This window comes from Pristis pectinata, chromosome 20 (genome assembly GCF_009764475.1).
Source record: "Pristis pectinata isolate sPriPec2 chromosome 20, sPriPec2.1.pri, whole genome shotgun sequence".
Lineage (NCBI taxonomy): Eukaryota > Metazoa > Chordata > Chondrichthyes > Rhinopristiformes > Pristidae > Pristis > Pristis pectinata.
In genome coordinates, this window is record NC_067424.1 from 5,414,608 (window position 1) to 5,428,245 (window position 13,638).

A 13,638-nucleotide genomic window follows, 5' to 3' on the forward strand; every position below is an offset into this window, starting at 1 on the left:
CCTGCCAGCCTCATGTTCCGGCAAATTAGCCCCTCTCCATTGACCACCCAGTTTACTTTTGAAGGGATGGGAGTGGGGCAGGAATAGATTACAGGGAAAAAGTAATGGGGGCATGGGATTGCCAACACAGATCCAATGGACCAAAACAGTTGGCTCCTGATTTGGTTCTGTTTCTACCACTCTGAGTAAAGGTTTTCTGCATATCTCCCCCCACCACACCCCACCCTGTCAGAGACCAGACCCTTGTTACAAATGGGGTCAATTTACCTTGCCCTCTTGCGTGTGCTGTCTCTCGCGCACACTCTCCCACACACATTACACTTATCTATACAGAATCTTGTCTATATTAATGCCATTGTTGTTTATACCAGGACTGCCTCAAGGCTTGCCAGGAACAGATCGAAGCTGCCCTCACGGAGAGCTTAAAACAATCTCAACAGCAGCAGGGACAAACCATGTCAAAGACCGTACACGAACCAGACCTCACCAGCACTCCGACAGATGTAAGAGATGTCAACCTGTGATCACCTTGTGCAGTTTTTTTTTAAGGAAAGCAATGCGGCTTAGCTTTTGTAGTACTTCGATATATCCAAACAAGAATCTCTCTCTTTCTTTGATCCAAGTTGGGTGGAAACACTGATGAAGACTCAGATTTGAAGAAAGATTGTGGAGACAGAGATGTAGCAATGATAATCATCTTATGAACTCTTACACCTTATGACTGTGTGTGACATTTATGTGGAAGGAAGCTCGAATGTGATTGGTTGCGAATCTGGTGCTGAATCCAGCCACCCACGTGTGTGATTGGCGTGTTGGAATAATCTGTGTTTCCCCTCAACACCTTCCTAAGAGCGATGTGGCCAATGCATTTTACTGTAACTTCTCTGTTTTGTTGATAACGTGCACCATTTCGCTTAAGCTAAAGTCCAAGGGCTACACAAAGATTGTCTCCTCAAACCTTAACCAAAGTCTGTCCTACAATTTAAAAAAAAATATTAAGGATGTAAGCCTTGCAAAAAAAAATACAATTTAACAAGGACATGACTATCATCTGATTCCCTGTGTGTTTAAATCAGTATTCGTAGCTTGCTTAATGGAGATGTTCTGATAACTGGGACAGCTTGATGATAAGATGTCCCAGTTAGCAGACTTCAACTATTTTGCACAGTGGTGTACAAGAATATAACTATATAATATATAGATTAGTTCTGCTATTTTGTTTAATGGAGGGATGGGTAAGAAATCTCTTAAATAGGACAGGTTAATTTGTGATGTACCAATTTGTAGGCATCAATTCTGTTTTGCACAATGAGAGACAAGCTTCTAATTGTATATAATATTTAAAAGAGGGCTGTAACAGAAGGATAGTGTGGAAATCAGAAAAAGAATTGTAGGGGTAATAAGGAATATAAATGACTTGATCAAAGTTTTGGGACTGCTACAACCCCTGTTTAAAAAATATATACACAAATATAATGGAGTACTGTTGTCCTGATGTTAGAATGTTTGCCATCTGCTTGATACTAGTGCGGTATATTTAATGACTTTCCCATGTTCCTGTCTATAAGTAAGGAGGCCTCGTGTTGGAGTATGTTGTGAGGGTCCAGTGTAGTCTTTATAATGCTTTTGACGTGCGTTTTGTACTTCCACCTTCGAACCGAAGCTCGGTTATTGTAATGACTGCAGTGGACTCTCCCTTGTTGGAAGGGATGGTGTTGACACTCGTTCTGGTCGACTCACACTTGTCCTGAGCTACTCTAGCAGTGAATAGCCGTCACTGCGCCTACTCCAAGTAAAACTACGCAGAAGTAGCCCATAATCGTGCATGATGATATTATAGGAAATGTTTTGTTTGGGATAAAGCCGTCTCTCCAGTGAGGCCAAAGTTGAGGCTTCTCACTGAAAAGAAAACGGGAAATAAGGAAAGTGGGAATTGCAGGCAAATGAAAGGATCTGGCAGAGGATGGGTGAGGGTGTGTTGTCTTGGGTGCACACAGCTCCCAGAGAGCAAAGCCAGGATAGTTGTCAAAACAGAAGCCACAGACACTTTAGAACATAGAACAGTACAGCACAGGAACAAGCCCTTCGGCCCACCATGTCTGTGCTGACCATGTTGCCAATCTAACTAATCCCATCTGCCTGCACGTGGTCTGTATCCCTCCATTCCCCGTCTGCTCATGTGTCTGTCTAAATGCCTTTTAAACATTGCTATGGTATCTGCCTCTCCCAAGTTCCCTGGCAACGCGTTCCAGGCACCTACCACTCTGCTTTTTTTTTAAAAAAAAAGCAACCAAAAAAAAAAGTTGTCTCACAAATATCCTTTGAACTTTCCCCCTCTCACCTTAAATCTATGCCTTCTAATATTTGACAGTTCCACCCTGGGAAAACAACCTCATCTATAACTTTATAAACCTCTATCAGGTCTCCCCTCAGCCTCCGACGAGCTGGAGAAAACAATCCAAATTCGTCCGACCTCTCCTTGCAGATAATCCTCTCCAATCCCGTTTGCAGCTGAACATGAGCTGCTAAAGGTGTATGAACCAGCTGGGTCAGAGTAACTGGGTGCAATGCAGTGCCTAAAGATTGTATCGTCATATGGTTGGAACAAATAGCTAAAGTGTTTGTAATTACTGCTTCCTTGTCCAAAATGCAGTGTTGAAGAGTATTGGTCAGCCCCTTCCCAAATAAGACCCTCCACTTTGAGGCAGGTTTACATTGAGAGGTTGGCTTCTACAAGAACTTCTCACTGTTCACCATGATTGCAGCTCACTTATCGGCTGAAGCTTCTGAATATTAATTTCCAGCTTTTCGGAACGCTCTGATGGGTAAAGTTGTGTTTTCTGTGTGTGTGTCCGCATAGCAGTGAAAGCCAAACATTCACAGCCAGACTATTTAAAATTGAAAGGAAGAGACAGGAGGTGTATTTTTTTTTAAAGGTGGCATTGCGCGAGTTGGAGGAAGGAAAAGCTGCTGGTAAAGTCATTTGGCAGCGTAGAGATTGGGCATACAGGCCAATAACACAAATCTGTACCTGGTATTTAACAGAACAAACAGACCTCCTGAAGCCCTGCACAGTCCAGGACTAAACGTACGTAGGAGCTCGCAAATGTCTGAGCATGGCTGCTTCCCTCAGCTTTGCTTTGAATGCTTTCCTTTTTTTAAATAAAACCATTGATGACTCTTTCCACAACTGTCCTGATGGAACTTAATATTTTTATTTTTAAAAAAATGCTTTTGGTCTTTTCATGATCCAATGTTTCTGTTCTGACCATTCAGAACCAATAATTTTCAATTTGATAAAGGAAAGTTGGGGAGGAAGTGAACATTTGAACTGTCAGGTTATCCATTCCATTGAATGTTTTTAAACACCATTAGAGTAAAAGTCTGTTATTCCCGGTAAATCTCTTCTACACCCTTTCCATAGACAGGAGTCCATTCTAATACGAGTCAGTAATATTCGAACCCTGACCAGGATTTGGTTGAAGTATAATTTTTAATTTTCTTATGGAGATTGGTATCTTAAACTACACCTGTTCTTCACTGGATTTAATTTGATCCTTTTGCAATTTCCTCACAATTGACAATTGTGACATGTTATCTATAATGGATAAAATTAGAGTGTTAACTGAGAACAAGTTTGTAGGCAGCACAAAACACTGCCAGGAGTGTTGGTCCCAAGACTTGTTCGTTTCCACTTGCAGTTTCACTGAATTCTGCATTCACGGGAGACTGATTTTTTTCCTCCCTCTGTTCCCCAGCCACATTCCATAAACATTTCCAGATTGAAAATGCAGTTTACCAAATTTGCTTGGCAGCAAATGAAAGCAGGCAATAATATTTTGTACATTGCATTTAGTATTTTCCCAGCACTGCATTATTAATTGGTTATTACCCTACCTAGTAACAGAGGCATGTTTGCCCATTCGAAAGCACTGCAGGAATTTGCAGGTTTAGCTATTCTAAGACAAACTAGGAATTGTCAGAAGTATCCAGGAGTTTTTGAGGAGGGATCATTGAGATTTTACAATGGAAAATACAACTCATGAGTTTGTGGTTGAGTGAAACTTGGTATGTGACAAGAAAAAATACTTAGCGACACAAACTAGATGTGAAATTGCAGATGCTAAATGTGAATTGTCATTTTGGTTCATTAATTGTATCAGAGTGAATGATTTTAAACTTGTTTGTCTCCACATTCAGATAAATCAGCTTGTCATTCAACGCACAGTGGTGGGGCATGGTGTCCCTTTAGAGTAACACCCCAATATTTTCAGTAGTCTGCTTCTCTCGTTCCCACACTATACGCAGGGAGTTAGTTTTTGTCCTTAAGTAGTTTGTGTTTTGCAATATAGTGCAGCCACCCATTAAGAGTTTAATTATTTTTTTTAGAAAGTGCATTATATTTTTTCTGCTGGTGAAATCTTTTAAGAGGATTGATTCGTCGATGGAGTAGACCCTGCTACGATGACAGCAGTGATAACGAACACGTTATTGCAAATGCTGTCAAACTCCAGTTGCATGGTTGTACACAGTTCACGTTTTAACTTGCAACCCTGAATCAGCATTCACTTCATTTGAAACTTCTTTATGGTTTTGAACTGTATGTAATTAGTATTGAAAATATTACATATTTGCCTCTTGATGCTGTTGAGATGCACAGCTCTTTCATCTGTTGAACGTTGTAGTGTCAACATGGTAATGTTCAGGGAGTCATCTCCTGAGCATGCGCTAATGACAGTGGACCTTTTCATGCGTTGGGATATGACAGGCAGCGAGATGACCCCATTGATGGGGATTCACAAACAAATCAGCCTGGTAAGCACTACATTTCAGCATAGTAACACAAAACTGTCCCACAAACAGCGCAAGGTGTGTTCTCCCCATTGTCCTGTGTGGCGTGTACATCTTCCATGTCTAATCAGTTTTTAAAACCATTCTCCTTCAGGGATCTGGTTAGGAAGATGATGAATGGCTCCAGTTATTCTCAGTTACACTGAGTGCTCTCTGACGTAGAAGCTCTCTCTGTATTTATAAGGACCCGTTAAACCAAAGGAACAGACCCTTCAGGGGGAACCTGCTGGTGCCCTGAATACTTCTGCTGCATTATGCTTGCCAGTGTGAAAGAACAAATTCTTTTATACCTTCTGGGCGCTGACCAGCTTTACAAGTTGAAAAACTAACAAACTTTTCATTTCTCTTGATCAGGGTGCTTTTAGTAAGTTTGATCTGCTGATGTGCTCATAAGAAAATGTTAGTCTGATAGAGAATTGTGCTACCTTCAAGAAAAATTGAAGCTGATTTTAAAACAACTGGGCAGTAAATGGTCCAGAAGTTAGTGAACCGGTGCAGTCTCTGGTTGGTGAGCATGTTGGATGAGATGGAATTTTGACCATTACTGTTACCGCATTTGGCAAAGAAATTAATAGAGATGTTTGTTGTTTTTGCGCTGCTAAAAGGGGCCGATATTTTCATTTTATTTTACTTAAGTTGAATTGTTTATTGAAAGTTGCTGCTATTTTTTTTATATGTAGGTTTGTGCATGGAATGCATCTAAGTATCTGTTAAGTTGGTTGAAGAGCAAGGCTTTCAACTTGACTTGCCACGATTGTAGACCGAGGCTATTGAAGCTTTCATCCGACCTGTTGGAAAACCCTTAATCTTTTCAAAATGAGTTTGAGTACTGCAGTGGACTTTCACTGAGAGGAAATTAAGACTTTCAGATTTGCCTAAAGTAATCTTGGATGCAAAATGTTCAAAGCACCCACATTTAGTAATGAGTGCTGAGTACTGAACACACTTGATGCATGGATAAACACATCCAGACACCACTTTAGAACTTGTTCAGTAGATTCTGCATCACCTTTGTTTTTGATGAAAGGAAGGAAGTACCATAATTTTTTTTTGCTGCTTATGTTTGTTATATAATAAAATAGAGGGGGGGTGGGGGAATTGTGTGTTGATATACTCAGATGCCCTTGTAAATTTAACATTTGCTCTGCTTTTTTTTCTGTGTGCAGCTATTCCACGTACAGTATCTCAGGTCATTATACAGTTTTTATGGCATTCCTGCTTTGGGTTTTAAGATCACAATCGTAATACCAGGTGGGCATTGTTCTTCCTCTTGAGTAAATGGGCTTGGTGTAAATGCTTTCGATGAGCAACAGATCACGGTGTTGGCCCACGTGTAAGTTGATAGTCTTCAGTATCAGTTTGTTAGATTTTTTTTAAACCTTTCGGTGCTTTATTGAGCATTAAACATTTTGGAATTAAGACTTTCTGAACTATGAGGTACTCTGAACTTAACACAGCATTTCTTTCCTCTGGTTTCTTTCAGAATTATGAGTTTCTGCAGAAATTTCTTAAGTACAGCTTTGTATGTGTGTGTAAAAGTTAGGGCAAGTTACGATGATTAGTCACTGGAAGCAGTTGAAAAGATTTGAGTGGTCCTGAAGTGACAACTTGAGACCAAAGTTCAACAGTAGTCAGATTGTTCTTAACAGATGAATTGTATGTTTAATATCATCCAGCCTTTTTCAGTGACATTACTATAAGCCAAGAGGTTTAGTTCAAGAGGCTGTTGGACAGAATTAATTTCTGAAGTCCATAACTTGTTTAACTTTGGAAATGAACAGGTTTAAAACTCCACTGTGCAATGCTACGTGAAAAATGCCGTGTATACTGATGACTTGGGTGTGCATTACACAGATAAATCTTCAATTTGCAAGCCAGTCCTTGACACACAAGCACACCACCCATTTTAGAACTTGGCCATGTAGACCGGCATCGTCCCACCTTCAAAGACCTGTGATCAGTTATTCTTTGGGGCGAGGTTTGGAAGAGCTGAGAGTCACTGCCCAGTCGTTGCTGCTACCCCTGTGTAATGTGGTTCTCTTCTACACACAACCAACACTCGTAGCTGAGCCTTAGATACAGGGGATAGCAAATGATAGAATAGGAAACAGTTGGCACCAGAGAAACCAGTTCTCAACTTGAATTAGCCCTGTCAGGGCTGACAGAAGTAAAATGGGGTGTATACTAAGATTGGTGTTACCACTCTGGGCTAACTTACAAAAGCAGTGAAAATAAGTGATATATACTCTGGCTGTTTTATGCAGTATTAAGTTGAACTATTGTAATGAATTTTGAATAAACATCCACTTTATTTCACGTTATGAAAGGGGGAATTCTTCAACTGCAATTCTTGTGTGTTTTTTTGTGTGTATTTAGTGATAACACTGTCAGTGTGGTGTGGAGGTATCTGATTACAAACAGAGGTAACTGCGGCAAAGTCAACTTAAGGAAAACTCTTAGAAACTCTAAAAACAGGAGCTGCACCATCTCCCAATAAAAGCAGGGTTAATTCTTCTGGGAAAAAATGCAGTGAGTGGAAAATAGTTCCTCATAAGTCATGTGCATAAAAATATCTGTGGCTTACGCTGGTGTGGCCTCCTGACAGATTGATATCCCCTTCTGCTGCATCCAAAAATTAAAGCTGTCAGTCCACGGTCTGATATCAGCACACTGCCAAGGTGTCCATCAAGGGTGTGACAGGAAGTTTTAAGTCTTGACTGTAATATGGTCTAATTCTTTGTCAAAATACTGTTGGCAAGTACAAAAAATACCTTTCATTTTCTGCTTCTTGTAAAACATGAAAGCTTATCAGTTTCAAGAAACCATGGGTTTGACTTATGGCAGAAAAGAAACACTGATTAACTGGTGGAAAAGGTAACTGCAGGGTCTTAAGATGATGCATTTGGAGGTAATTGCTTGTGGATTTTATGCTGTGATTTATATAAACTAGTGGGCAGAGTTCCATTCCTTTTACCCATGCATGGAGGTGGTCCCCTTACCTATGGGATGGTTCCACCCACAGAATTCTCGCACTAGGGTTCTCAAGCAGCAGAGCAGTTTCCACAGAGTGTGGGGCACAAGTTGTGTCAGTGCTCTCCTCTTAGCCACTGCTGTCGTTTGTTCCTCTGCCTACTTCTTCCAGTACTGAGACGTTGAGATGGCAACTTACAATCACCAACTCTGACTGCCCATCAGGAGGAAGGATTCCAAGACTGTTTCCAGTTACATACCATTGATGTTGATAACTAATTGGAATAAACAACAAATGCTGGAGACACTCAGCAGGTCAGGCGGCATCTGTGGAGAGAGAGAGAGGTCATCATTTCAGGTTTGATAACATTGACCTGAAACTTTAACCCTGTGCAGTCTGAGCTGCTGACAATCTCCAGTATTCTATCTTTTATTTCAGATTTCCATTGTGTGCAGTTTTGCTTTTCTGCTATAGAAACAATCCGCTTAAAATTTTAAAAAAAGGACATTAGAATATTTGCAGACACTGAAAACAAAGGAAAGAATTTTGGTACAGAGGAATTGTGTAAAATACTTGGATTTTAAAGGACTCATATTTCTGTATTGCTTGATTTATTAATGGTCATTTTAGTGAAAATTATTTTCCATGTTAAAATACTTGCCACAGCATCTCTTAATCTTTAAATGCTTGTTACAATTTAGAGCTGGTTCTTGGAAGTTAGTGAGAAGCTTAATTAAATTTAAGTGGGTGGCTCAGTAATAATCTAGGTTTACAGCAGTGGTAACTGGAGGAAGGGAAGATGTGTTGGGTCATCATATCTCCCCAGAGCAGCTAAGACAAGTTTCAGTAATGCTCAGATGAGTTTTTAAGAATCTTATCTGTGTTGCTTCATTCAGTCTACTCTCAGACTGCCACAAGAGAATCCTGTTAGCTGATTATATATAGAGCAACTTTGGTACCAGTGATAAAGAATTTTAAGCTGGATTATTGTGTGTTTGCCTTCCTAGCTAAGGAACTTCTTCAGTACATAAGACTAAGGCAAGGGGCTTGGTTATTCCAAAGGTTATAAATTGGAAAATATGTCAGACTTTAAGTAGACGGAAGGGTTGACATTACATTGAAAATGCCCGACAACTGCATGATCGAGATTCAGTGGACCCAAGCCATTCACTGCACTGAGAATGCAACCCAGAATTAGTTGGGCAAAATTGCTTCCGTCTGCCTGATTAGTTCTGGAGCAAGCTGGTGTCTTAGTGCAGATGACAAGCATCACTGTTGAATATTCCTGGTCCTTAGGCTACATGAGGGCATGGTGGAGATGTTTTTGGTAGAGGCAAAATGCAGGGTGCTGTCTTCCAGCCTCCACAAAGAGAGATACGAGCTCTTTATTTTAAAACTTGCAGTCACGGTGGTACAACTTGGCCACAGGCCCCTGATCCACTGTTAAGCAATCTCTCCCTTTCAGTGTGGGTGAGAATGCTGTGCTTGCATTTGGAAGACTATAATGCCCCTACCCCCCCCCCCCCCCATACACACACACACACACAACCTTCTGAGCTTTGACACTGGCTTCTGGACTCTTAGCTGCTCTGTACCCATGGAATTGTACAAAGATTTGTGGCAGCAAGATTTGCAAATAACAGCCATCCCATAGTCTGATTAAGGACTGCGTACCCGATTCATTAAGTTGCCTAATGAGGAAAAGTGTAGCATTCTTCAAACTGCAGAGGCTGTGTTAAAACAGGCAGTAGACTACATAGTTGACAGCATTAAAATGACAGGCAGTGAAAGGATACATTTCTGTGTAACATCAGATTGTTTTCAGCATGTGAATTAAAAGCAGGGGTTCCTCAGTGCAATAGTTTCCGCAGTTCTGACAGTCCGAATCCTATGGTGCAGCTGGATTTGAATCCTTATTGCACTAACATTGTGATTTTAAACCTGAATTGTTCGTTGCCACAAAAGTATTTTTATACATCGCCCGTTATCTGAAAGTACAGAAGTGACATAGATATTTGTTTAGTAAGTACTTTTTTTTTCCATGGAGATTTTAAACTTTATTCTGTTAGTATGTGTATTTTTTTTCTTCCCAACTCTGGGCTCTGCACAGTTGTTTGATTTTTACCCAGCAGCTGAGGTGCCGGTGTCACCGAGCTGGGTGTGAAGGAGTCGTTGATTTACTCCCCCATCAAACCAGTGGGTTGCGGGAGATCATTGAAGTGCCAAACGTGAACTGAAGTTCCTTCCCCACTCGCTCCCTCACCCCTTCCACCCTCCAACGTTGCGTTGGATCAAGGCAGTGGGAAACGGGCGCGATGGCATCAAATGCGGCAGATTAAAGCAAACATCAGCGTAGAGCCTCGAGAGTTGTGATTTGTCTCACCTGATTTATGGCAGAAGGATGTTACACACCAGTTCAGTTTTTTTTAAGCCTCTTTTGTTCTATTTTATTTCTGACATTAATTCTTCAGTCTTTATTTGTAGTTTATCACCTGTATCTAATGAAGAAGTGTATTTTTTGTTCATTGTGCTTTGCATTAAAACCGTAAACATCAAATTCTCACCAGGTAGGAGCAATAAACAAGGGAAAAAATCTAATTGCTGATTGGATGTATAAATCAATGGCCTTATTTTAAAGATTAAAAAAAAATTGAGCCCCCTTAGTGCCTTGGTGTGGATAACTTCACTTGGCTGAGGAACTGATTTTGAATTTGCACATGACCTTCCCTGTAACTGGATGGGTTCCCCCAGATACCCTGCTTTCCTGCCACGTTCTAAAGACCTGCTGCTTGGTGGGTTAATGTAACCACTGTAATTTTCCCAAGCCTGGGTGGGTGGCAAGGAAATCAGGGAAACCTGATGGGAACACGAGTGAATAGGTTATAGGGAAATAAGTCGGGGGGTGAACGACAGCCTGCATAGATGGGCCAGATGGCCTACATAATGTAGAAAAGGTTCTCCCCTCACAGGTAAGGGCTATTGAGATATCATGTTTCACTGACTCTGTGTTGGGGAAATTTCAAACTCTTGGGATTTAATGTTGAATCTTTGCTTTTTTTAAAACAAAATGTTCTCCCACCTAACAACCACACAAGCCTGGGAGCTACAGTGATTTTTTTTTCTTAAGCACACAAATTACTCTCCGCTGCTTCAGTTCGTCAATCTTTATCTTTAAAGGCCATTGCATTCGAACAGTATCATTATATGGTAACTTTGGTTTAAAAACTTCACAGTTTTAGAATTGCTCTGGTCACCAGAAGCATTGTATGTATTTTGACAGCTTTTTATATGGCTTTTAGCCTAACCTTTTATAAACTTGATTTAACCAAAGTTAAAGTACCATTAGTGGTAATATTTCTAGTTGGCCAGCTTGATTTCATTGTTCCAATTGAATGAGCTTTGTCAGATGTACGATACCGCAACAAAATCCATGAACAATAAATGCAGTTTTTCAAAACTAAAGGTGTGATTGTAATTTATACTGTGTGTGTGTGAATGACCGTATGGCTTCTGCACTTCACACCTCCAGTGACGTGTGAAACACCTTGATGGTGACACTACACCTCCCCCTCACTCTAGGTACACAGAATAATTCTACATGAGTGTAAGGAACAGGCCAATAAGAAAAGATATCTTTATTAGTCATGTGTACATCAAAACACACAAGTGAAATGCATCTTTTGCATAGACTGTTCTGGGGGCAGCCCGCAAGTGTCGCTATGCTTCTGGCGCCAACATAGCATGCCCACGACTTCCTAACCTGTACGTCTTTGGAATGTGGGAGGAAACCGGAGCACCCGGAGGAAACCCACATAGACACACGGAGAATGTACAAGCTCCTTACAAACAGTGGTCAGAATTGAACCTGGGTTGCTGGCTCTGTAAAGCATTACGCTAACCGCTACGCTACCGTGCCATTCACGCTCGATCTGCTACTCAACAAGGTCATGACTGATCTACCTCAATGTATCTTCTGGTCTTATCCCTATGTTCCTTGATTCTATAAATATCCAGAGATCTATCAATCTTAGTTCTGAGTACAATTAACAACCATGCCTCCATCATCCGAGTGAAGGAAATCCTCATCTCAGTCCTGTGTTGAGACTGTGAGCTTCTAACGCTGTGATGGATTCATAGAGTTGTACAGCATGGAAACAGGCCCTTCTGCCCAATTTGTCCATGCCCTCGGCTGGGTAAGTGGGCTGAGGAATGGCAAATGGAGTTTAATTCAGTTAAGTGTGAGGTGTTGCATTTTGGAAAGTAAAATCAAGATTTCAGCAATAAACATCGGGCCCTGGGGAGTGTCGTAGAACAGAGCAACCTTGGAGTTCTGGTACATGTTCCCTGAAAGCGGAGTCACAGGTAGACAGGGTGGTGAAGAAAGCATTTGGCACGCTGGCCTTCATCATTCAAGGCACTGAGCATAAAAGTTATGTTGCAGTTATATAACAAGCTGGTGATGCTGCACTTGCCGTATTGTGTTTAATTTTGCTCACCTTGCTAGAGGAAAGATGTGATTAGAGTGCAGAAAAAATTTACAAGGACGTAGCCAGGATAAGATATCTTTATTAGTCACATGTACATCAAAATACATCTTTTTGCGTAGTGTTCTGGGGGGCAGCCCGCAAGTGTCGCCACGCTTCCGGCGCCAACACAGCACGCCCGCAACTTCCTAACCCGTACGTCTTTGGAATGTGGGAGGAAACCGGAGCACCCGGAGGAAACCCACGCAGACACGGGGAGAACCTACAAACTCCTTACGGACAGCGGCGGGAATTGAACCCGGGTCGCTGGCGCTGTAGAGTGTTAAGCTAACCGCTGCACTACTGTGCCTGCTGGACAAGGGACTGAGTTACAGGGAGAGGTGGGACAGGCTAGGACTTCTTTCCTTGGAGTGTAGGAAATGGAGAGGTGATCTTATAGAGTTGTATAAAATCATGAGGGGCATAGATAGGGTGAATGCGCCCAGTCTTTTCCCCAGGGTTGGGGAATCAAGAACTAGAGGGCACAGGTTTAAGGTGAGGGAGTGAGATTTAATAGGAACCTGAGGGACAACTTCTTCACCCAGGGGGTGGTCAGTATATGGAACGAGCTGCCAGAGGAAGTGGTTGAGGCAGGTACATTAATAACTTATAAAAGACATTTGGACAGGTACGTGGATAGGGAGGGTTTAGAGGGATATGGACCAAATGTGGGCAAATGGGATTAGTTTGGATGTAGTTGGCATAGACCTGTTTCCATGCTGTATGACTATAACCAAGATATCTGTTCAAACCAGGCCCATTTGCCTGCATTTGGCCATGCCCCATGCCTATCCGGGGGTAATGTGGCTGAAGAATATTAGAAACAAGCAGGAGTAGGCCATTCACTCCTTTATTCCTGCTGTGAGATCAAGACTGACACCTGTCTCAGCTCCATTTTCCTGCACTGTATCCCTTAGCTACCTTAATATCGAAAATCCCATGCACCTCTGAATGTAATAACATTGTGACATTAAGATAACATATAGTAAGGTTTTATTCAATAACCCACAAAGCAACTTCAGCTTTGTTTCAATAAAATGACAAACATTTGATTGCCAGCACCTTCATCTTGTATTCATTCCAATCCTTTCTCAGCACCATGCAGAATAAATGAAAGAAAATCGATAAAACGCAACTGAAATAATGAAAACTAGCCTAGCAACAGAAGGGGACACCTTAGTCTGAGATACACATGGACTTGGTCATTATGGGTTTTCGGGAGATCATCTGTTTAATCTTCATTACAAGCAAAATGAACTTATATTAAAGAGAACATAACTCCTTGAACAACAT

General features: G+C 41.3%; 1 protein-coding gene across 3 annotated transcripts in view; it reads left to right on the forward strand.

Moving 5' to 3' along the window:
* The window catches only part of LOC127580723 (G1/S-specific cyclin-D2-like), a 339,518-nt gene extending 328,249 nt beyond the window's left edge, over positions 1–11,269 (forward strand). For all 3 annotated transcript variants that reach the window (XM_052034506.1, XM_052034503.1, XM_052034504.1), the window contains one exon: positions 372–11,269. In XM_052034506.1, coding sequence (XP_051890466.1) covers positions 372–524 — 153 coding nt within the window. In that variant the 3' untranslated portion in view covers positions 525–11,269. The remainder of the gene's footprint in view (positions 1–371) is intronic.
* Positions 11,270–13,638: the final 2,369 nt, after the last annotated feature.